The following is a 24,853-nucleotide window of genomic DNA, read 5'->3' on the forward strand; positions in this document are numbered from 1 at the left end:
TAGTTGGTTTATTGTGTTATTCAAGCCCTCTATTTCGTTGCTTTTCTTCTGTCTGGTTGTTCTATTCAAAGTGGGATAGTTCAGTCTCTGACTATTGTAGAACTATTTCTCCCTTCAATTCTGGAAATTTTTGCTTTATATATTTTGAGGGTCTGTTATTAGGAGTAACTATAGTATTTCTGAAGCATTGAAAGACAGAAAACAATCTAATATCTACTGATCTTCAAGATATACTTTTAATTGAAAAAAGGAAACCAAAAAGTACATATAGTGTGCTATTTTTTGTCATTTAAAAAATCAAGTAAAATACATACATCTGTATATATTTGCTTGTGCATACAGAGACTATCTCTGGAAATATAAAGAAGAAACCGGGAGGGCCTTGGTTGTGTGGCAGTGGGGGAGCTGGATGCCAGTACATTTATGTGAGCCTCCAAAGTCCCCGTGTAGCCACTGCCCCCTTCTCCCACCCTTCACTTGTTCCTTGCCTGGTCTGAGTACAACAGAGGTGTGAATACTTTTTCTCCTGAAGGAAGATTGTTTCAAGTGGAATATGCTACTGAGGTTATCAAGCTTGGTTCTACAGACATTGGAATTCAGACATCAGAGGGGATGTGCCTAGTTGTGGAAAAGAGAATTACCTCCCCCGTCATGGAGCCAAGCAGCATTGAGAAAATTGTAGAGATTGACACTCATAGGCTGTGCCATGAGTGGGCTAATTGCTGATGCTAAGATTTTAATTGATAAAGCCAGAGTGGAGACACAGAACCATTGGTTCACCTACAATGAGACAATGATGGTGGAGAGCATGACCCAGGCTGTATCCAATCTGGCTCTACGGTTTGGAGAAGAAGATGTAGATCTGGGTGCCATGTCTTGTCCCTTTGGAGTAGCACTGTTATTTGGAGGAGGTGATGAGAAAGAACCTCAACTGTTTCATATGACCCATCTGGGACCTTTTTTTTTTTTTATCCTCACCCGAGGACATTTTTCCATTTTTTGTTCAGGTAGAGTGGGAGGGAGAGAGAGGAACAGAGAGAGAGAGAGAAACATCGATGTGAAAGCACACATCGAGTGGCTGCCACCCGCACAACCGACCAGGGCTGGGGACAAACTACAACCGAGGTACGCGCCCTTAGCGGGAACCGAACCCGGGTCTCTCAGGACCGCAGGCCGACGCTCTAACCGCTGAACCAAACTGGCCAGGGCCATCTGGGACCTTTGTACAGTGTGAGGCTGGAGCGATTGGCTCTGCTTCAGAGGTTGCCCAGAGCTCCTTACAAGAAGTTTACCATGTCTATGACTCTGAAAGAAGCCATCAGGTCTTCACTAAACAAGGAATGGAGGAGAAGCTGAATACAACGATCAGAGCTAGCCATGGTGCAGCCTGGCCAGAATTTCCCCATGTTCACAAAGCAAGAACTTGAAGAGGTTATCAAGGACAGTTAAGGAAATGTGATCCTCAGAGCTTCTCTGGGACAATTTCAGTTCTCCTGATTGCCCTGAACTTTTATTTCCAACTCCTATTCCTTGGGAAATCTCCAGTGTATGCGTATTTTTTAAAATGATGTCTGTACATAAAGGCAATCCTGAAATAAAGAAAAACTTTTAAAGAAGAAGGAGGAGGAGGAGGAGGAGGAGGAGGAGGAGGAGGAGGAGGAGGAGGAGGAGGAGAAGGAGAAGGAGAAGGAGAAGGAGAAGGAGAAGGAGAAGGAGAAGGAGAAGGAGAAGGAGAAGGAGAAGAAGAAGAAGAAGAAGAAGAAGAAGAAGAAGAAGAAGAAGAAGAAGAAGAAGAAGAAGAAGAAACCAGTGAGTGTGTCTCCTAGGAGGGGAACAGGGTGCCTGGAAACTAGGGTCGGAGGAAGAAATTTTTATCTGTGTGCACTCTTTTGTTTGTTTTTTAATTGATTTCAGAGAGAGGAAGGGAGAAGGAGAGTGAGGTAGAAACATCAGAGAGAGATAAACATCTATAGCAGCAGCTCTCAACCTGTGGGTCGCGACCCCTTTGAGGGTCAAACGACCCTTTCACAGGGGTCACCTAAGACCATGGGAAAACACATATTTCCAATGGTCTTAGGAACCAAGACACCACTTCTCTATCGGTCTCCAGGCGGGTCCACCGACATGCAGATACGCCCACATACAACATGAGGAACTGTATTAAAGGGTCTTGGCATTAGGAAGGTTGAAAACCACTGATCTATAGGGCTGCCTCTTTCATGCCCCCTACTGGGGATCAATCCCGAAACCCAGGCATATGCTCTGACCAGAATTGAACTGGCGACCTCTTGGTGCATGGGACAATGCTCAACCAACTGAGCCACACCAGCCAGGCTGTGTGCACTCTTGTACTGTGTGAATTTTGTATATAAAAAAAATAAGTACACTTAAATTTGAAATGCTGTAGACTGGAAACTAGAATTAGAGTAGTATCTGGTTCAAATAAAAGAATCCTAGAAGGTATTCGATGACTGTAAACTCACTAAGTAGTGCAGGCTACTAAAAGAACTTGCTCATATTCCAGAAAGTTCAGTCCAGAGATGATGTAGTAAAAGGGAAAGAGTTTGTTTATACTCTTCTTTCTAAAAGTATTTAAGGTGACTTGCAAACACATGAAATACATAAAACTGCAATATGAATCACAGAAGAAAAAGAAGGGAGGGGCATGAAGTGGAGCCGAATTGGTAGACCAGGTGTTCTTCAAAGCCTGCCGGGCTTTTCTTTTTATAATTACTGGTTTACAAGGTCTGGAGTGCACTCTTCTGTGCTGCAAGTTTTATATACATTTTGTGTGTGAATAGTCTTCATCTACAGTGGGGCTGACTCTCTTTTTAGAACCTAAAGAACCAAAAAGGACCTTTTACCTTAAGGAAGGCCACTCTGCAAGCAGGATTAAGACTATGCCCAGCCTTGGCCGGTGTGGTTCAGTTGGGTGGGTGTCATCCTGTGCACTGAAGGGTTGCCAGTTTGATTCCTGGTCAGGGCACATGCACGGGTTTTGGGCTTGATCTCCATTGGGGGGTGGGGGAAGGGTATGCAGGAGGCAGCCAGTGGATGCTTCTCTCTCTCTCTCTTTCCCCTCCTCTCTCTCTAAAAATCAATTTTAAAAATATTTAAAAATACTAGTCCTGGCCAATTTGGCTCAGCGGTTAGAGTGTCAGCCCATGGACCAGAGAATCCCAGGTTCAGTTCCCGAAGCACCTACTTCGGTTGCAGTTTGTCCCCAGCCCAGGTTGGGGTCATGTGGGTGGCAGCCAGTCAATGTATCTCCTCTCTTACATCAATGTTTCCCTCTCTCTTCCTCCCTCTCTCCTTCCCACTCTATCTGAAGATACATGCAAAAATGTCCTCAGGGGAGGATAAAAAAAAAATATATGTTCCTTAAAATAAAAAAAAATACTATGTTCCTTAAAATAAAAAAAAATACTATTTCCAGATTATTGTTTCGAGCCTGTTGCAACAACAGTGCTCAGGTTTCCTACTTCCCCAAGAAAGAGCAGACCTTTGGAGTCAGACCTGTGTTTGAATTCTGGTTCCATAATTATGAGCTGAACGATGTTGGGAACGCTACTCTCGTAGTCAGTTCTTAGTTATCTGTTCTAACAAAATACCACCAACTGAGTGGCTTAAACAACAGACATTTATTTTCATAGTTTTGTTGAATGAAAGTCCAAGGTCAAGGCACTGGCATATCTGGTGCCCAGTTCTGACCCTTTTCCTGGTTTGCAGATGGCATCTTTTCATTGTATCTTACGTGGCAGAGAAAGAAAGCTCTAGTCTCTTCTCGTAAAGATACTAATCCCACATGAGGGCTCAGCTATCATGACCTCAGGTAAATCTAATTACCTACAAAAGGCCCCACCTCCTAATACCACCCCATTGCGGGGTAGGGTTATGTATTTGGGGGGAACACAAACGTGAATTCCTGGACAGCTACTTAACCTCTCCCAACCAAGTTTTTCTGTCTGTAAAATGGAGACAGTAATACCTCACTCAGAGCTTGTGGTTGCTGAGAATTAAATTAAGCAGCACATGTGGCATGCCTTCTTCAATAAATGTTGGTTCACCTGCACAAGCCAGTTGGTAATAACTCACACACTATATCGGCCAGTTCACGGGCCCTCCTCTGAAGCAGGCTGTGGATTAACCTGAACCAGATTAACCTGGGAAGGGCAGTCGGGATGGCGAGAGGTCTGTAAATCATGTCAGATGTGGAATGGCTGATGGAACTGGGTATGAACAGGCAGATAAACTTAAATCAAATGTTCTCAGGGGGCATGACAAACTTATTTTGTGTTGTCCCAGGGAATCAAATTAAGACCAAAGGCTTAAAGTTACAGGATGCAGATTTCAGTTTCATAAAAGAATTTACTGACAACAATATCAGTACTAATAGTTAACAATTCACATTATGGGCTATTTGCTTTGAGCTATGCGCTATTATTTTGCGTACACCTCCAAACGACCCCATAAGAAAGGGTTGGTGTAGAGAGTTGTTTAATGACTTGGGAAGCACTTCCCAAATGGCGGTAAGTGGAAGTAAGCTTGCTAGTAATGAACTTGTCTATCTGGAATAAAAGCGAGATTCCAGTTCCTACATGTGTTCAAGCAGAGGCTGGCTGAACAGGTGATCAAATAAAATTACAACTGGGAAGGGGCACTGATAATGAACTAAGTCCCTTTATTTTAGACACAAGGAACTGAGTCTAGGGACATGAGAGGATTTGGACGAGGACCACACAGCCAGCGCGCTGAGCGGGCATCATCTAGCTAAGGCCTTGCCTGACGCTGTGAGAACCGTCCCGCGATGCCAGCTGTTGGCAGACACCACTGCAGACCGCGCTGAGTGCTCAGAAGGCAGGGACTCCACAGTTCCAGGCTGCTGCCTGCTTGGCAGAGTGAGAGGCTACACAATGAATTCTCCATTCCTTCCTGCCTGCAGGAGAGCCCCGCTGTACATCTATGTCCACGGAGTCCCCATTCACCCTTCCTTTTTCTGAGCCTGAGGCTGAGCCTGGGGAGAAAGCCACTGGCCATCCAGTACTGTGGTGACAGTTCCTCATGGTTTTCCTCCTCAGAGGAGCTGTCTACTGCATCACTGCTCGCGGAACCCAGGAGAGGGGGCTCTGTGCAGTTGTCACTGTGTCCTACTCTGGGGACACATTAGGATGAGTCACAAACTAATATTAATGATGTTTTTCTTTTTTTTTTTAAATCCTCACCCGAGGACACTTTTCCATTTTTTGTTCAGATAGAGTTGGGGCGGGGGGTGGAACATCAATGTGAAAGGGACACATCGAGTGGCTGCCACCCACACGACCAACCAGGGCCAGAGACAAACTGCAACCAAGGTACATACCCTTAGCAGGAACCGAACCTGGGTCTCTCTGGACCGCAGTCCGATGCTCTAACCGCTGAGCCAAACCAGCCAGGGCTTTTTTTCCTTTCTTGAGAGAGAGAGAGAAACATCGATGTGAGAGAGACACATCACTTGGTTGCCTCCCCCATGACCCAGACCAGGGAAAGGGATTGAACCTGCAACCCAAGTAAGTGCCCTTAAGCAGAAATTGAACCGGAGACCCTTTGGTCTGCAGGCCAGCGCTCCAACTGCTGAGCCAAACCAGCCAGGGTTAATATTAATGAAATTTTGAAAACACTTGCCTGTGCCAGGCACTGTTGTCAAAGTTTCAGGTATACTAACCCCTTTAATAGTCATTACAACCCTCCAGAATAGCACTTACTCATCATCAACATTTACACTCGCAAGTTAGATGAACGTACCGACATCACAAAGCTAGCAAGTGGGGATTCAAACGCGGGCAGTCTGGCCGCAGAGCCCACTCTCACTCACGGGCAAAGGCCACGACAGGGCTCTTTTGGGCAGCAGCACCACCAGGGTGGCAAGATTCATCCTGATGGTCAAACTCAAATGAGCTAACATCTGGGTGTGTTAATTCGCTAGGGCTGCTGTGATAAAAATACCACAAACTGGGTGGTTTCAACAACGGAAATTTATTGTCTCATAGTTCTGAAAGCCAGAGTCCGAAATCAGGTACGGACAGAGTTGGTTCCTTCTGAGGGCTGTGAGGGAGCAGCTGTCCTCTAGTCTCTGGTGGTTTGCTGGCTATCTCTGGCTTTCCTTGACTTGTAGAAGAATCACCTCAATTTCTGCCTTCATCTCCTCATGGTGCTTGTTCTCTCTGTATGAGTCTCTGTGCCCAAATTACCTCTTTTTATAAGGTCACCAGTCATACTGGATTAAGATCCACCCTAATGACCTCATCTCCACTAATTCCATCTGCAATGACCGTTTCCAAACAAGGTCACATTGTGAGGTACCGGGGCTTAGAACTTAAACATATGAACTTGGAGCGAGCGACATAATTCAATCCACAACACTGGGTAAAAACAACTAATCTAGGGAAGATTTGAAGAACTATAATTGACCTCAGAGGACATGATCAGATTTATTGGTGCCAATGAACCAAATTATGTGAAAGTTATTTTCATATAAAACATGATTAAGTTTTATAGAAGGATGTTAACTATGCATGAGACTGCTGGTCTCCTTAGGCAACATGGGCCTCCCAGAAGTTAGCATGAGCCTAAAGGACTTATGACCTAGTCTGTGTTATACCCTGTCATTGTGTGGAGAATGAGGACGGGGATATCTAGAGAAAAGACAACAGAAGAGCAGTGACCCAAACCTCCAAGCCCTCTGCTGGGTCACCAGGTGTCAGAGTGATGGCTTAACTGTTTGACAAGGTCATTGAGACTGCCCTATTAAATACTACTAAAATGTCAGGGGGAGAGACTCGGGTAATTTATTGATTGAGCATTTGGCAATTTCTAATTTTGCTGTCCTTTTTTCTATTTAGTTCCCAAACATGTAGCAAACGTAACCCCTGAGGCACTGTGGGAGGTGGCTGTCTGCAAGGAGCTCACTGTCCTGTGAAAGACGCACTTGGCACCCAGCTGTTTGTAGTGCAAGGTCACCTGCAGAAGCCTGTGGGGCACAGGGCCAGAGAACCTCTGAAAGGGAGAAGGGAACCAGAGGGTGTGGTGTTTAAATGTGGCTAAAAGGAATCTTCTACCAATGTCCAATGTGTGGGAGGGGTGTTCCCTCCCATCACCAAGCAATTTTCCAACACCAGCTGGTGTCTGAGAAGTCAACTTAATACTGACACTACCTACTCAGAGACAGCATCAGATTTCACAGGTTAAGGGTTCAGTCCCACAAGATGTGTATGTGCATGTTCAACTTTGAACAGATAATACCAAATTCTTTTCAAAGTAGCCGCACCAATTTACACTGTCACTGGCTGTGTACGAGAACCCCTTCTGTTCGTCCTCCCAACACTTGATCTTTATTTTAACCATTCTGGAGTGTTCCATTTTGGTTTTAAATTGCATTTCCCTGCTGAAACATGTTTCCATGTTTATGAGCCTTTCTTCTGTGAATACACTATTTAACTGCTTTCCTCCTTCCCTCATCTGAAATTATTTCTAGCCATCTAATATGGGCCAGAAACAGCTCTCCTGAGTAGCTCTTTAAATGTCAAGATTATAAACTGGTTGGAATTTCAAATTAGTGCAGCCTGGGGGCACTGATGGGTGGATTCCCAAGTAATTGAAGGAGTAGAATCATTAGTCAGCAAAGGGGTCAGGTGTGGTTGGCAGACTTCTAACATGTTCCTACCACCCCCAGGTTCCTGCCCCTGGTGTTCTCCCAAACACCAATCAAATATTAAACTAGGCACTTCTGTGAAGGGATTTTGCAGTTATAATTAAGGTCACAAATAAGTTGGCCTTAAAATAGGAAAATTATCTAGGTAGGTCTGGTTTAATCACATGAGCCCTTTAAAAGCAGAGAATTTTCTCTGCTCATCTCACATTAGAAGTCAGAGATGCACTCTGGCTGCCCTGGAGGAAAGTGAAAATCCTGTGCCAGCTGCTTATGGGGGCCACATGCCAAGGAACAGCCTCTAGGAGCTGAGAGCAGTCCCCTGCTGACTAGAAGAAAAACAGGGACCTCAGTCCTGCAACCTCAAGAAAATGAGTTCTGCTGACACCCAGTGAACTTGGAAGCCCAGACAGCTGCAGACCCACTCAAACATCCTGATTTCAGCCTAGTGAAATCCTGAGCAGAGAACCCAGCCATACCAATCTTGGATTTCTAACCCACAGAAACCAGGAGACCACACATTTGTGTTGTTTTAAGCCACGAAGTTTTTGGTAATTTGTTATGCAGCAACACAAAATGAATATACCAAGGAAATACGAAATGTCACCTGCTGAGTCACAAGGAGCAGGAACTCTGAGTATGGCTGTGGGAGTACAAGATAATAGGTCTTGGGGCATCATTTACATTGTTGTCCATGTGAATGAAGCCCTCTGCATTGGGCAATGCACTCAGCACAACTGTACACAGCAGTCCTGCAGGAGACTCCATTCCTGTCTTGTTCCAGCATCTAAGGTACTTCTTTAAATATTTTTTGCCCTTAGTAGAAATGACAGGGTTGAGCTAAATGTGCCCAAGAGTCCACATAAGCTCAATATTTGGAGCATTTAGTCTATTTTGTGCCTACTCGACCACACACTGGCCCCTCAGTTTATCTACAGCTCTTCTCAGTTTCAACCTCCTGCTTCCCATAAACACGTTTGCCCATCTGTGCTTCTCCCTTATGGAACTGCCACCATGTTCATGAATATGCTTTGAGGACTGACCGGCTCCCTGGGGCTCCCAAGGAAACTCCCCTCCCCTTCCTCCTTTTGATTATGAGTGAACCCACAATATTTAGCTTTAGAGTTCAGGAGGCTGAAAATTAGTGGTTAAAAATTATTTTCAATCTGTTAAATAGATCAACATATCAGTGCTGGTCACTTTGAGAAACTGCTGACTCACCTGTTAGACTACTAAGGCAGCTTAATAATGAAAAAACAGCCCTGGCCGGTTTGGCTCAGGGATTGGAGTGTCGGCCTGCGGACCAGAGAGTCCTGGGTTTGGTTCCCGCTAGGGGCACGTACCAAAAAAAAAAAAGAAAAAACAAACAAAAAGACAAAACCAGGGTCTTTCAGGTGAGCCTTGAATAATTACCTGAAAAAAATAAACCAGCTCACAAAGACAGGAAATACAGTTAAAATTACCTAAGGCGAAAATAAATTAGGTAAGTTAAACAGTCATGCTACAAGGTGGGCACATTGAAACTTAAAAAAATCCATAAACAGTGGTTAGTCTAAATTCCTCTCCATTTCCACCCAATTGCTCCCACTAAGGTCTAACAAGGTATCAACAGTTGTGATTGCTCTGTAGAGGGTCAATATATGTTTCTATTGATTATTTTAGAGAGAGAGAAAGGGAGAGGGAGAGAGAGAAACATCAATGAGAAACATTGATCGGCTGCCTACTGCAGGGAATCAAGCCCACAACCCGGGCATGTGCCCCAAGCAGGAATTAAACCAGCGACCTCTTGGTGCACAGGTTGATGCTCAACCACTGAGCCATCCCAGTAGGTGGTCAATACTTTAAGGTAAAAGTATGTCTTTGAAATCCTAGACTCTCCACATAACATTTAAACTCTGTTATTCTGTCTCTTTGATTGTATTTTTATAAGGATCAAAGTTTTATAAGGATCAGATAAGACCGTGTGTGAAATGCACTTGCACAGTGCCATCAGGTTTAGGTAGTAACTCTTACTAGAAAGGGAACCTTGAAATATATGGTGACAGATTGTAGGAAAGAAAAAAATGAACAAAATAATGAATTTTTCATAAAAATACTTTCCATGCTCAGTTCTTGTGGCTTGGTGTTTGAGCATCCACCCATGCACCAAGAGGTCACCTGTTCAATTCCTGATGGGGCACACGCCCCGGTTGCGGGCCAGATCCCCAGTGGGGGGCATGCAGGAGGTGGCCAATCGATGTTCTCTCATTGATGTTTCCATTTCTCTCTCCCTCCACCTTCCTCTCTCTAAAATCAATAAAGAAAAAAATAGAAATAAAATACTTTTCATAAACTTATTCAAACAAATGGGCTATTGTTATTCTTCATCCTAATGTTCTTTTTCACTCCTTTAGTGTTAGAAGTGGAAAAGGCCTTGGAAGACCTGTCATTCTCAGGGAGGGTGGGTTTAGATGAACTGCAATGACCTGGGGGATCTTTCCAAAATTATCCACACTCAAACTCTTAGCAGTATTGAATTAGAAAACTGGTGTGCTGCAAAAAATGAGGGAATAAACCACGAAAGAGGAGGATGTAGGATTCAGGAAACAACACAGGAGTAGCTAAGGCAAGTCCAAAGAACTGCCACTGGGCATCAGGTCCTGGCAACAACCATTCAAGACAGGAAGTGTAGTGGGAGGGCAAGATAATTAATAACTCCAGGAAAGCAACACTGCATATAAAGAAAACCATCATACCTCATATAATCTATACAGCAGGCAGTATTTATGCTCATTGTATCAATTGGTGTCCCAAAAACCATATGGCACCTAGGTAAAGCAATGACCCAGAGCCAGGAGTGAGATGTGTTATTACCCCTAGCTCCAAAAGGACAAGGAGAGGGAAAGGTTAGTGGAAACTGAAGGGAATCATGTGGAGTTGGCCACCTTGAGGTACATTTTGGCTGAGGAACACACTTGATCTGAAGAGACCTTGAAAGGAGGGAGCCAAGGGAATAAATACCCCAACCTTACTCCTTTCTTACCTCCCTCCTTCCCATCCCTGCTGCAGACCCCCACTGGCCAAACCCGACAGAGCGCAGAGGCCACGGGAAGTCTGTGGATGTAGTCCATGCAGCTTTCTTGGGCAGCAAAGCAGTCAAAGGAGCAGAGATTTGGAGAAGCAAATGGAAGACATGTGGCACACTCATGAATGATATAAACACTGATTAATGACTTAACCAAAATTTACCAAAACCTATATAGAAGATGTGTGGGAGAAGTTGAGGGAATACAGTGTAAAACAGCTGTATGTCAACCATGGCAGGAAGTCAGTAATGAAGAAAGCTCACAGCTTGAAAAACGGTAGTGTGTGTGTATGTATGTATACATATAATCATTAATTTTTTTAAATCCTCACCAGAGGACATTTTTCTTTTTTTTTTTTTTTTTTTTTTTTTTTTTTTTTAATCCTCATCCGAGGACATTTATTGTTCAGGTAGAGTGGGAGGGAGAGAGAGGAAGAGAGAGAGAGAGAAACATCGATGTGAAAGGGACACATCGAGTGGCTGCCACCCGCACGACCGACCAGGGCCGGGGACAAACTGCAACCAAGGTACATGCCCTTAGCGGGAACCGAACCCGGGTCTCTCGGGACCGCAGGCCGACGCTCTAACCGCTGAGCCAAACCGGCCAGGGCAGAGGACATTTTTCTATTTATCTTCAGATAGATAAATAGGAGGGAGAGTATTATTATTTTTATGTTTTTCTTAATTTTTTTAGAAAAGGTTAGAAACATTGATGTGAGGGAGAAACATCAGTTGGCTGCCTAATGCACGCCTCCTACTAGGGATTGACCCTGCAATCCTGGGCATGTGACCTGACCGGGAATGGAACCAGGACCTCACAGTCCATGGGACAACACTCAATCCACTGAGCCACACTGGCCAGGCTATATGTATTATTTAGAAATACAGACATAAAACACAAGACAAAAGCAACAGCTAAATGCGTAAAGCCTTTGGGGACTAAGGGAATGGGACATTATACATCTTGCAATATTATGATTTTTAAAAATTATATATTTAATAAAAACAAATGAATTTTAAGAAAGTTGCTAGAAGGCTACACAAAAGAACTAAGAGTGGTTACATTTGTGGAGCCGTAAAAAGAAATGAATAGTGAAAGAACATGAACTTCTAACTTTCCATTGCATTGTTTACTGGAACATCTGCTATTTTAATACCTTAAATAACTAAATTAATCAACTGAATTTACTTGCTAAAGGGAATTTATCTTATCCCTCAGAACACTTGAAACCTACTGATTTCTATCAAATGAAGTTCAGGGTGAATCAATGACTTCATCAGACATATCGCTTAACAGAGCCTCAGTTAGGACCCAGGACTTCACTGGGGACCCAAAGGCAGAAGTCCCTTCCAAGCACTCCATGCCTCAGAGGGAATAAGCATGATATAAAGATCCGGCTCATCACCTCTGAGCATGTCTAGGTCCCTAAAGTGAAGCAGCCCAGGGGAGCGGCCCAGGCCAGCAAAGAACTGCCCAGTCAGGTCACTGTTGCTGAAAACCACTAAGTTTTGGAGTGTCTTGTTATGCAATCTATTCTTTTTTGTTTGTTTTGCATTTTAATCCTCACCTGAGGATATTTTTCCATTTATCTTCCGATGAGTGAGAGGGAAGGAGAGAGGTGGGGGCGGGGGGGGGTGAGAAACATGGATGTGAGAGAAACACACCAACTGGTTGCCTCCCACACAACCCCGACCAGGGCCAGGGAGGAACTGCAACCGAGGTACGTGCCCGGAACCCGTGACTCACTGGTCCGCAGGCTGTCGCTCTAGCCGCTGAGCCAAACCGACCAGGGCTGCCATGTACTCTTTAAAAAAAGAAAAATAATATTCCTGTCTCAGAACCATCCACATGCCATCATGCTATTATAATTCTGCTTTCTGATGTGGTGAAAAATGTCCATTTAAAAATATTTAAATTAAAAAAAAAAAAAAGAAACCGTAAACGAAACTGAATATTTAATACATTTTGTAGGAATAGAAGGAATGCAACAAAGATTAGAATTTTATAATATACATGACATTTATGTAAAAGATGTTCCATTTATTTCAAAGAAATTTCCTGTGTTTGTTATTTTCCTCAGAATAATAACCAGTAACTACTACTCTTATAGATAAAGGGCTTCATTGTGTTGGGCAGTAATTATAACTTTTTGTTTCAAGTCACTATCATCTCCAAAAACTCCCTTTCATCTCACCACAGTCTCATTGCACTGTTTCACAGTAAAAATATACTCTACTCAAATTTGAAGAGCCTGAACAAAAGCTAGAAGCCCAAGTTGTTTAGGTAATGATTTAGTAACCTGATTTAGTAACAGTGTCTATTGGCGCAAACCTTCTATTTATTCATATTATTAAAGCTATTTAATGAAAAAAAAGCTTGGGAATAAGATCATTAAATATAACTAAATACATTTTAAATATAAATACCATATATTTCCTGATTAGTACCAGGTAAATATCAAAACTGTCGATCCCGATTCTGGTCTAAGAGAAAAAGGTCAGAGACAATTACAAAGAAGGTGCTTCAGATTATTAGGTCCATTTTGAGAACAATGAGGTCCTCTAGGACAATCACTTTAGTCTTTCTTTTTATCAGAGATTTCTGTTGGTCCTTTCGTTGGTAGTCCATTTATGTCTGCACCCTAAAATGAAAAACCATTTTAGAGATTATTACAAGATACTCATCATAGGAGATATTCTCTTTGAAAACAACTGACAAACTTCAGAATGAAAAAAATGCTTCTGGGTATGTGCGGATGACTTAACGCAGCTGAACGCACAGAAGTTGAACCTAACAAGCACCAATGCTAGACAACAGGTTGCCCAAATATTCATTTAAAAAAAATAACTTCATGTTGTTAAAAGAACAAAACAAAACTCTGATTCTCTAAGTCTCCTACCGAAGTTATCAAGCAGTGAAACTGGCTGATTTTAGTATGATCTCTTCTCACCCATTAGCTATTTACCGTGACTCTCATCAGCCAGGACTTACTGGTTATTATCTTGGCCATAAGGCAAGGAGCACATGCATTAATCAGAGGACTAGCTTAAAACTTTAGTTAGTTTAAACCAAACGTTAATTAATTCTTTAAAAAGTCACCCAAACTCCCTATTTTGTTTTTTTTTCAGATTGTAAGAGAAAGTTTACTTAGAAAGTTACAAAGGTAGAAGTGAGCCATCTGGGCTGCGCAGGCTCAGGAAACAAGTTACAGAAGCAAAAGGAGGGCCCTCGGAGCTTGGAAGAAGGAAAGGCAAAGGTAATGTGCCTGGGGGGAAGCAGAGGGGGACGGGAGAGGCACTGGCGTGCTCCTGAGACCCCTATTTAAAAAAGGAAATTAAGACACACTGTTGAAGCTTCTGGTTCCAAGAACTTGCCCTTCCAAAAGCCAAGTATTTTACTCTGACTGTACCACCCCCTCACCCATCCTTCCTTATTCAAGGCATTTTAATGTTCTTACCTTATAGTCTACTTTGCCTTTATCAGTGGATTCTTGCATAGCTTTACTAGGCCACATACGACTAACAAAGGGGGAAATCAGAGGGTATATGTATGGCTCCAGGAACTTTTTGTAGACCCAGAGCAGAACTGGAATGACGATACAAGGAATGCACACCATTGTCCCAGGTGTGAACTCCTGAACTGCTGATGGACATAAAGAAAAAACAAATTAGTGCATCATAGATTAATAACTAAAGGAATTTACCTAGATTAAGATATCCGAAAGGACTATTTTTACATTGAATGAAAAACTTAGATCATATTTATTAACTAAAAGCAAGAATCTATTTAAGCCCAGCTGGTGTGGCTCAGTGGATTGAGTGTTGTCCCATAGATTGAGAGGTCCCGGTTCGATTCCCAGTCAGGGCACATGCCCGGGCTGTGGGCTCCATCCCCAGAAGGAGGCATACAGAAGGCAGCCAATCAATGTTTCTCTCCCACACTGATGTTTCCATCTCTCTCTCTCTCTAAAAAAATAAATAAAAACATAGTAAAAAAATAAATCGATTAAAGATGCTGTTATTTGCCAGCTAAGGGAATAATAGGTGGTAGGCACGATAATAATAGCGAAGTTCCTGCCTTCAAACCCCTCTAGTCATTGCTTCCCAACCATAAATTTAATGATAAAGGAAAGACACCAACATGTGCTAGGTGCTAGGCAGTTAAACACTTTCCATATATAGCTAGCCTTCTGTATCCCCAGGTTTGGCATCATGGAGTCAATCAACCCCAAATAGAAATATTTGGAAAAAAAAACAAACCTAGAAAATTCCAAAAAGCAAAACTTGAATTTGCCATGTACAGAGCACCTTGATGAATCCATGCAAATAAAGTGATGTGTAGGCATACTGTAGCCTAAAAATACTACACCATTATACAGAGGGGACTCAAGCACCTGGGGATTTTGGTATTGGGGGTGGTGGTGGCGGCGAGGTGTCCAGAAACCAATCCCTGAGGACACTGAAGGACAACGGTATAGCTCATTTAATCCGAAACCTAGGGAGGTTGGGTACCCTTGTTATCTTAATTTACACATGAAACAAAGGAAGACAAAACATTAAAGGGCTTGGTAATTATGACTTATACTCCAATAATGACCTAATCATCTTCAAGGACAATATTGATGAGCCAAACCTACAATGCTAAGTATCTAAGATACCACTTTGGAAGCTCCCTAAACTGCAAACTGGCTGGCCTTTTCCAGGCAACCCTCCCTTGATATAATTGCTTTTCGTTTTATTTATGTATGTATGTATGTATGTTAATCCTCACCTGAGGATATTTTTCCATTGATTTTTAGATAGAGTGGGAGGGAGGGAGGAAGGGAGAGAGAAAAACATTGATGTGAGAGAGCACATCAATTGGTTGCCTCCAGTATGACCCTGACAGAAGCTAGGAATTGCACCTGCAACCCAGGTACCTGTCCTTGACAGGGAAATGAACCCTCGACCCTTCAGTCCTCTGCTGAGCCAAACCAGCCAGACTGCTTTTTAATGGCAATTAAGGTGTACGGTGTAATAAAAAAAATTATTATAAATTATTTATTTTCAAAAATTAACACATCTAATTTTCTTGATAACTAAAAATCACCTTGCAATTTCTCAAAATCAGCTATTTCTTGAAAAAGAACAAATACTACTTCCACTATATACTATTAAACCAAAGAGTTCTTAAATTCACAAGAATTTTTGTTTGCTTGTTTTTTTTTTATCCTCACCTGAGGACATTTTTGCATTTATCTTCAGATAGAGTGGGAGGGAGAGAGGGAGGAAAAGAGAGAAACATCGACTGGCTGCCACCCACACAACCGCAACTGGGGCTGGGGACAAACTGTAACTGAGGTACATGCCCTTAGTGGGAACCAAACCCAGGACTCTGGTCCTCAGGCCGATGCTCTAACTGCTGAGCCAAACTGGCCAGGGCAAATTAACAAAAATTTTTAATCACTTAGAGTAGGCCTCAAAAACTAAGATGCTTCAGAACACGCATAAGGCTAGAAATTCAGGATGTTAAATTTTCTTATTATGGGTTGAATCAACATCATGAGTCAGCATCATGACTACAATAAGGCAATTTAAAATTATTCACAAAACAAGTGAACAATGACATAATTTAATCTTAATGAAATGACTCACAAGAATGATAAACAAAAACCCAAATGCACATCAATGAATGATAAGCTATTTTACAAAGGATTCATAACTGGATTCTTTAAAAAGTTCCCCTAGCCCTGGCCGGTTTGGCTCAGCAGTTAGAGTGTCGGTCTGCGGTCTGGAGAGACCCGGGTTCGGTTCCCGCTAAGGGCACGTACTTCAGTTGCAGTTTGTCCCCAGCCCTGGTTGGTCGTGTGGGTGGCAGTCACTCGATGTGTCCCTTTCACGTAGATGTTTCTCTCTCTCTCTCTCTTCCACTCTATCTGTACAAAAAATGGAAAAATGTCCTCGGGTGAGGATAAAAAAAATAAAAAATAATAAAATAAAAAGTTCCCCTAGTCAGCCCTGGCCAGTTTTGCTCAGCAGTCAGAGAGTGGGTGGATGGACTGAAGGGTCTCCAGTTCCATTCCTGGGTGGTAGGCCCTGTTTTGGCCATAGATATTTAGAATCAGATCTGGAGACTTGGAGGTGGTCTGGTTTAGGTGGTGCACACTCTTATAGGTACCACAGCACAGTAATCAAGCAGACTGGCTAGCAGCTGCCTGGATTTGAGATCTGCTTTCCCAACTTTCTTTATGGTGTTCTTGGGCAAATTATTTAACCAATCAGTGCCTTACTTCCCTCATGTGTAAAATGTAGACAATAAGAATATCTGCCTCACAGGGATGTGGATTAGATAAATCAACATGCACACAAAGCTCAGAAGAGTGTCTGCATATATTATGTGCTATGTTAAGTCAAAAAAAAAAAAAGGTCAAAAGTTGTGACTCATCCAAGGATCACACAAAGGTAACTAAGACCAGAATTCTAAGGTCCGGTCTCCTAGCTCAAGGCTCTTGCCTCTTACCTCTTCTAAAACACAATGATTATGCTAATCCTCCTCCGACCAAACCTTCAAAAACAAGGACACCTTTCAAAACATCTGGCAATGCTCTGAGCACTAGGCTAAGTTGATGACTGGCTATCCCTTCATCAAGACTTTTTACCTACCTGCAATTTGGTTTTAATTAAGTACGTATGTATTGTTTTAAATAAACTCTCCAGAACAAATACAAAAATCAGTTTTGTCAAAATTATGACTTTTATCAAACTTTTTAACTCTCTTCAGAATAAAGCTACTGTGTTTCATCTCTTAATCTGCATAATGATTCTTCAATGAGTTAATTTACTGCATACATGTGGAAACTGGGGCTTAGAAAGGTCCAGAAGGTGGCTATGATAAATTGAAAAAATTTTCACTTAATCTCTACAAACCAATTCTCGGATACTACAACAAAGAAAGCAAAACGGATTAAAACTGTCGAAGGAGAGGAATTTTCTTTCATTCGACTTAGTGCAATCCAACAGAACAGAGAGCGAAAGGTTGAGGCTCCATCAGAAACCGGGCAGGTGGAGTGGGGAACGCCACCTCCCTCTGAGTAACCCAGTTCTACATATCATTTTACTGGAGACAAGAGCGGGACAGGCTGAGTGAAAGACAACGACCGAAAAGATAGGCGAGAATAAGGGTGAACGGTGGTGAAGATAACAGAAGAGCGAAGAAACCGACAATTCAGGCCAAGGAAGAGAATAAACGGACGTAAAGGGAAGGCAGACGGAGGCCAGGCGGGTGAGTGGAAGCAGCGGGGGCAGAGATGAAGGGCGAGCGGCAGGGATGCGTTGGAGGGCGAGGTGGATACACCTTAGCGTGCAGGGGGCCGCGAGGGGCCCAGGGCAGGAGAGCCACGACCGGGCTGGGCTCGGTCAGCGCAGCCCAGCCCGGCCCGGAACCAGAGGAGCAGCCTGGCAGCGCCGAGATCACAGCCCATCCCCGACTCACATCCCCGGCTGAAAGCTGGAGCCCACCCGACCCCACTCACCGCGACCACCAAGCCCAAGTGGAAATGTCTGCACTTCCGGAGGGAGGGACCTGCCGCAGCCGAGCCAATGGACACCGCAAAAAGGGCCGGTAAACACGTGCTTGCGTCAGCCTGACGACACACAAGACGTATTGGTGACGCCGGGGCGGTGCCCCCGACGCTGCACCCTAAACTCCAAGCCTGCTGGCTGCAGGGCTGCGCTCGTCTCCGAATACGAGAGCAAAATTCAAAGCATTGCTCCAACAAATAATGCCTGTGCCAGTGGTTCACCACCCTAGGAAAAATTATACTCCACTTGCAGGAGAGGTAGGCTATCCTCTCCTGGCAAAAAGGGTATTAAATTCAAGAGCAGGGTAAACTAAGTCAACTTTAATTGGAGATTAGTTTAAATAAAACAGCTGTACCACCTCACTCCCACCAAAGTAGCTATGTGAATTTGTGGAGAAAACTGGAACCCTCAGTGATAATGGCTTTGTAAGTGGCATAACCCCTTTGAAGTCGGACAGTTACATGATCTAGCAATTTCACTCTTGGCTTATACTCAACACGCCCATACAAAAGCTTATAAAGGTGCACAACAGCACTATTTGTAATAGCTTAAAAAAAAAGACCCAAATGTTCAACTAATTTAGTATATGGATACAAATTATACATCAATAGATACATGGACGAACCCTGAAAACACTAAATCAAAGCTAGTGGCAATGGGCCACATATTTCTTTCATGAGATGTCAGAACAGGCCTATCTATAGCTTAAGTGGTTCCTAGGGCTGGATGGGAGTGACCACTGCCAAGGTTCCGCTCTATGGCAATTAAAATGTTATAAAATTTCTTTCGGTGATACTTAATATAAGAAGATCCCCAGCACTGTGGTGAACTGCAGTGTTAAATCAGAACTTCCCCTGTTCTAATTCCATCTTATACAAAAAAACAAGATATTCAAAACAGTATGTTTATAAACCAAATTAATGGCAGAGGGCACACAGGTTTTTTTTTTTTTTTTTATCCTCACCTGAGGACACTTTTCCATTTTTGTTCAGCTAAAAGTGGGAGGGAGAGAAACATCCACATGAAAGGGACACATCGAGTGGCTGCCTCCCGCACTACCCTAACCAGGGGCCCGAACAAATTGCAACCAAGGTAAGTGGCCCTTGGCCAGAATTGAATCTGCGACTCATTGGTCCACGGGCCGACGCTGAGCCAAACCTGCCAGGGCCAGAATAATGTTTTTTAATTCTAATCAGAAGAAAACTTGATCACTCAAAATATATTTACTAATAATAAACACAACCAACATTCTGCTTTTACTTTTATTAGTCTTTATTTTATGCTGAATTTACTCCCGGGCCATAAGTTTTTGTTTCTTCAGTTTCTTCTGGGATATCTGGGAAAAGAAAAAAATAAAAAGGACTTTAAGTTTCCTGAAGAAATACTCACACTACATCTTTTTTTTTTTTTAAATCCTCACCCAAGGACATTTTTGCGTTTATCTTCAGATAGAGCGGGAGGGAGAGAGAGGGGAAGAGAGAGATACTGGTTAAAACCCACACGACCCTAACCGGGGCAAACTGCGACTGAGGTACATGCCCCTAACGGGAACCGAACCCAGGACTCTCTGGTCAGCGGGCCGACACTCTAACCACTGAGCAAAACCGGCCAGGGCCACACTTACATCTTCAAGGAGTAGGTCTTAGCTCAGTGAAAGAATTGGGAATTAGAAGTAGGGAAGGAGAGTTTAAGCTGAAGTACACTGAAGGTAGGGACACCAGCTGGTAAAGATTCTAGTGGCAAGAAGGATGAAAGACATTTAAGTGACATCAACACAAGTGAAATCTATCAGGTGTAAAGGGAGGATTCTAGAATCACTCCCAGCTTCCTGGCTTCCAGAACTGAATGGGAACACGATGACTATAGCTAACAATGTTGCATGATACACAGGAAAGTTGATAGGAAGAGCAAATTATAAGAGATCATATCATAAGAAGATAATTTCCCCCCTTCTTTATGAAGACTTAATATGGTAATCATTTCAGAGTAGATATAAATCAAACCATCATGCTGTATCTTTTTTTTTATCCTCACCTGAGGACATTTTTCCATTTTTTTTTGTTCAGACAGAGTGGGGGGAGGGAGAACCATTGACGTGTAAGGGACACATTGAGTGGCTGCCTCCCACATGACCCCAACCAGGGCCAGGGATAAACTGCAACCGAGATACACGCCCTTAGCAGAAACTGAACCCGGGTCTCTCTGGACCGCAAGCTGATGCTCTAACCACTTAGAAAACCAGCCAGGGCTCATGCTGTATAAAAGTTACAGTGATATATGTCAATTACTTCTCAAGAAAACCCCACAAAAATGAAAAACAAACACAAAACTGCACTGTCATCATTTACTGAAAACAGGCTTATTAGATTTGGGGGCATTTTTGGACATGTTGCATTTGTAATGACTATGGACATCCAGGTGGGGATATCAGTAGATAATCACAGTTCTCATCAACTGAATAGTACAAAGTTACTATTCACTATTAGTCAAGAAACAAATGAGACCCATGCAAGTCAAAATAAAATACAAGGTTGCTCAGAGTAGTTTTCTTTCATGGTTATTCCAAAGGTGTCCTAAGTTAGTCATCACAGCAACCACAAACTTAATATACACAACAGAAACTGAGCAAAGACTAAGTAATTTACCTTTTTCTTCTGTGCAACCTCCTCTTCTGGTTTAGGAACAATCTGCTCCTTCTCAGTGAGGATCATCTCAATGTGGCAGGGAGAGCTCATGTATGGGTTAATCCGCCCATGAGCTCTGTAAGTTCTACGGCGCATCTTGGGAGCTTTGTTTACCTGGATGTGCTCAATAACCAGAGAATCTACATCTAAACCCTGGGAAGAAGAAAGGGAATATAATCAGGTAACATCTTTTCTTGTTTTTTTGGGGGGAGGGGGTTTATCCTCACCTGAGGATCTTTTTCCATTGATTTTTAGAATAGAATGGAAGGGAAGGAGAGACATTGGTTGCCTCTGCACAGCCCCAACCAGGGGCCAACCATGGAACCTGCCACCCAGGTACATGCCCTTGACCACAACCAAACCCAAGACCCGTCATGGGCCAACAGGCTAACAGACCAGGGGTCAGGTAACATCTTAACACCATCATTGGAAAATTAAGACCCTGCCTTAATGAACTCATTTGTGAAAGGCAATCCTTACGATTTTTTTTTTAATCCTCACCTGAGGATATTTTTACATTATTCTTCAGATAGAGCTGGAGGGAGGGAGAGAGGGAGGAAGAGAGAAACACCAATGTGAGAGGCACACATCGATTGGTTGCCACCCGCACTACCCCAACCAGGACTGGGGACAAACTACAACTGAGGTACGTGCTCTTGGCCAGAATCAAACCCGGGACTCTTTGGTCCGTGGGCGATGCTCTTACCGCTGTGCCGTACCAGCCAGGGCAAGAATTCAAGTCACTTACAGTGATACCTCGGTTCTCGAACATAATTCGTTCCAGGAGGACGGTCGAGAACCAAATTGTTCGAGAACCGAAGCAATGAAACCCAATAGGAAATAATGGAAACTGGATTAATTCGTTCCAAGCCCCAGAAAATGCCTATTTACTGGCCTAATTTGTATATAATATGTAGAAAAACATAAGTCTCAACAAGAAATAAAAGTGTACAGTATGTCTAAGGGTTAAATTCAGTGTAAAGCGTGACTCTCTCTCTGCACTCACACTGATGACGCAAGCAAGGCGCGCTGGGCCGAATGAACGCCATTCGGCTCAACTCGGCTCATCTCGGAAGTTCGAGTTCCAAATATTTGTTCGGATTCCAAGACAAAAGTTTCTCGAATCTCCTGGTCGAATACCGATTTGGTCGAAATTCGAGGCGTTCGAGAACCGAGGTATCACTGTATTTCTTTAAGCAGTTGCTTTCAACTTGATTCTAAAGGTCCTTCCTTAAATTAAATCTAAGTAATTAATAAAACTCAGTGCTAAGTGCATGTTAAAGAGTAGTGTCAATTTCTAAGTTTTGATAATAAACAAGATTTTGTCAGCATGGCTTAGTAGTTCAAGGTTTATAGCCAGAGGTCCACATTAATTTTAGTTCTGGCCCAGATTTCCAAATGCAAAAGGCAATGGATAATGCCCCAAATGGATAAACCTGTTGACCACGTTGTTTTAACTTCTAGGTGAAACTTAATTTGTCTCTCCATTAACAATGGAGGCAACAGCCCTGGCCGGTTTGGCTCAGCGGTGACACCCAATAAGTTGAGGGTTCGATTCCAGTCAAAAGCACCTACCTCTGTTATGGTTTGTCCCCAGCCCTGGGTGGAGTTGTGCAGGAGGCAACCAGTCAGTGTGTCCCTCTCACATTGATGTTTCTCTTTCTCTCCCCGCTACTCATCTGAAAATGAATGGAAAAATATCCTCAGGTGAGTATAAAAAAAAATATATGGGCAACAAACCACATTAACCATTACTAAGGCAACCATTTTGGTAACTATATTTGTCCCTCTGCAGTAGTGTTTTATTGTTTATATAATAAATATGGACAACATTAATTGAACAACCCTCCAAGTTGGATACATATAAAGATGTTAATGCTTTGTGTACCTTAAGTTCAGCATTGCTCTCTGCATTTTTAAGCATGTGCAGCAAAAACTCAGCACTCTTTTTGGGCCACCGACCCTGTGTCCAGCCCCACTGTTTTGCCTGAAAGAAAACAAAGGGAGGCTATTAGTCATTTCTCCTGATTTAAATCAAATGTCATAATCAATAACTTATGGTGTGCTCTCCATCCTGGGAGCTTGCCCCTGCCTTTCCCTTCCCCCTCTTCTTCCCCTACAGGCATGCATCTCCTAAACTCTAAGGGACCCCCACTACTTGTATCCAAGTGAGCAATAGGTAATGGCAGCTCATCCAGGGCTAACCTCCCAAGCCTATTTCCAAGGCTCCCTTCCCCATACCCCACCGGCCCTCCAGTGAGCTGACAGCAGCCCTGCCTAGCCTCTCCCCTGTTGCTTCTTCTGTTGTAAGCCATTCCTTGTTTCCCTGTCCCCAGCTTTAATAAACATACTTTCAAAACAAACAAACAAAAAGACCATTTTATTCACTTCAAGGTTGCTCAGAACATGTTTGTTTTTCATGGTTAATCCAAAGGTGTCCTAAGACTGCCATCACAGCAACCAGAAACAGCAGTGATCCTACCCCTTACATCTTTTCAAATAGCAAGCAGTAATTCTCACCTGGGCACACCTACCAACTCCACCATTGTAACGACGGAAAGGCACACATTGTTTCTGTAAAGTGACATCCTTCAGATACTTGGTGGCTTTTCGAATATGCATACCTTTGATGGCCTGGGCAGTTTCCCGAGTGTTCTATAGATAGAAACTGGGAGTTAACCATGTTAAAATATCACAATTTTTAAAGTAAACATTAAATTCTCGGGTTCTCAAAATGTCAACATTTAACAGCTAAAACCTTTCCATTTTCATGGGAGCTGAAAAAAATCCGGGATGAAGGGCCAGGGATGCTTGGTTTGAGCCTCAGGACAAATGAACCCCAAACCTCTGTTCATCCACTGTAACGTTTTAATTTCATCATCTTGTAACTACAATTACGTCTTATAGCTTGATCTGTACACTAGGTTTTCAAGTAGGTCTTCTGGTAGTTTCTACCCAATTCCACATATCCTAAATCAAAGTGGTCATTATACACCAATAACCATCATCTAGAAGGTGGCTGCTCAGAATTGATTAATTTTCATGGTAAATCCAAAGGTGTCCTAAGAAAGACATCACTGCAGCTACCTTTTTAGAACAGTAAAAAAAAACAAAAAACAAACTACACTGGAACATGCAAAATGACTCTTTTAGAGTATAACTATGACTCACATACCTTAAAGTGAACACGAAGATTTGAACCTCTTGACTTGCATGCTAAAAAATAAAGAACATTTTGGTTAATTTGGGGTATCTTATTGTTTCTGTTACCCCCCCAATAAGAAATACCTAACTCTTGATCACTTACATTTTGTGGGGTTTTCTGGGTCAAGTGAATAGCGCACCATTTTCAGAGGTCACCTGGAAGGGAGCACGGAGTAATTTTGTCAATACATATTTACACAGTAACTTCTACAGCCCACGTCTGCATTGAAGTGCTAACAGCAGCTGCTCAGAGTGTAGTTGTTTTCATGATTAATCCAAAGGTGTCCTAAGAAATGCCATCATCGCAGCCATCCTTTTCTCCGACCAGTGCTCCCCCTTTGGTCTACCAATGACTACAGACACGGTGTTCACCAGCCCTCTCTCTCTCTGGATGGAAATGAGCCTGTTTCAATGCAACACGCAGCGCTCAGGTGGCAGAATTCAACTACAGCGCTCGACGTGCCCCCTCCCCAGGAACCCCCTTTACTCACACAACTTCACAAGTAATGCCGTCTTTCCACGCTTTTGTGCTTTCACCAACGTTCAACGATAGCTAATTTAAAATAAGCCTCTAAAACTAAATAAAACCTCGACTTGACTTTACTCTCCCCCAATTTTCTCTCGTTGAGGCCACAAACACGCCGCGTACTCAGCCAC

The 24,853-nt window shown here is 43.0% G+C and overlaps 2 protein-coding genes and 4 non-coding genes across 7 annotated transcripts; 1 reads left to right on the plus strand and 5 right to left on the minus strand.

The window, feature by feature from the left end:
* Window positions 1-699: 699 nt before the first annotated feature.
* On the plus strand, window positions 700-1,427 carry LOC118619011 (proteasome subunit alpha type-5-like). Its single transcript, XM_036245655.1, has 2 exons — window positions 700-943; window positions 1,206-1,427. The coding sequence occupies exons 1-2, from the start codon at window positions 707-709 to the stop codon at window positions 1,425-1,427; spliced, it is 459 nt and encodes a 152-aa protein (XP_036101548.1). The 5' UTR covers window positions 700-706.
* Window positions 1,428-12,700: 11,273 nt separating this feature from the next.
* On the minus strand, window positions 12,701-18,342 carry CUNH18orf32 (chromosome unknown C18orf32 homolog). 2 transcript variants are annotated; one of them, XM_036244940.1, is made up of 3 exons: window positions 18,260-18,342; window positions 14,207-14,391; window positions 12,701-13,390 (listed from the first exon to the last, which is right to left on the minus strand). In XM_036244940.1, exons 2-3 carry the CDS (start codon window positions 14,363-14,365, stop codon window positions 13,325-13,327), a joined length of 225 nt encoding a protein of 74 aa, XP_036100833.1. In that variant the 5' UTR covers window positions 14,366-14,391; window positions 18,260-18,342; the 3' UTR covers window positions 12,701-13,324. The 2 variants fall into 2 exon arrangements, with proteins under 2 accessions (XP_036100833.1, XP_036100834.1); XM_036244941.1 differs by having other exon boundaries at window positions 14,207-14,388; window positions 18,260-18,328.
* A 2,496-nt stretch (window positions 18,343-20,838) lies between these two features.
* LOC118619445 lies at window positions 20,839-20,902 on the minus strand. The gene has a single exon (XR_004957220.1). It is a non-coding gene; the product is annotated as a small nucleolar RNA SNORD58 (small nucleolar RNA).
* Window positions 20,903-23,386: 2,484 nt separating this feature from the next.
* LOC118619444 lies at window positions 23,387-23,452 on the minus strand. The gene has a single exon (XR_004957219.1). It is a non-coding gene; the product is annotated as a small nucleolar RNA SNORD58 (small nucleolar RNA).
* A 558-nt stretch (window positions 23,453-24,010) lies between these two features.
* On the minus strand, window positions 24,011-24,075 carry LOC118619443. The gene has a single exon (XR_004957218.1). It is a non-coding gene; the product is annotated as a small nucleolar RNA SNORD58 (small nucleolar RNA).
* Window positions 24,076-24,438: 363 nt separating this feature from the next.
* On the minus strand, window positions 24,439-24,504 carry LOC118619446. The gene has a single exon (XR_004957221.1). It is a non-coding gene; the product is annotated as a small nucleolar RNA SNORD58 (small nucleolar RNA).
* Between the last annotated feature and the right edge of the window lie 349 nt (window positions 24,505-24,853).

The sequence above is a fragment of the Molossus molossus genome, unplaced genomic scaffold (assembly GCF_014108415.1).
Source record: "Molossus molossus isolate mMolMol1 unplaced genomic scaffold, mMolMol1.p scaffold_m16_p_6, whole genome shotgun sequence".
Taxonomy (NCBI): domain Eukaryota; kingdom Metazoa; phylum Chordata; class Mammalia; order Chiroptera; family Molossidae; genus Molossus; species Molossus molossus.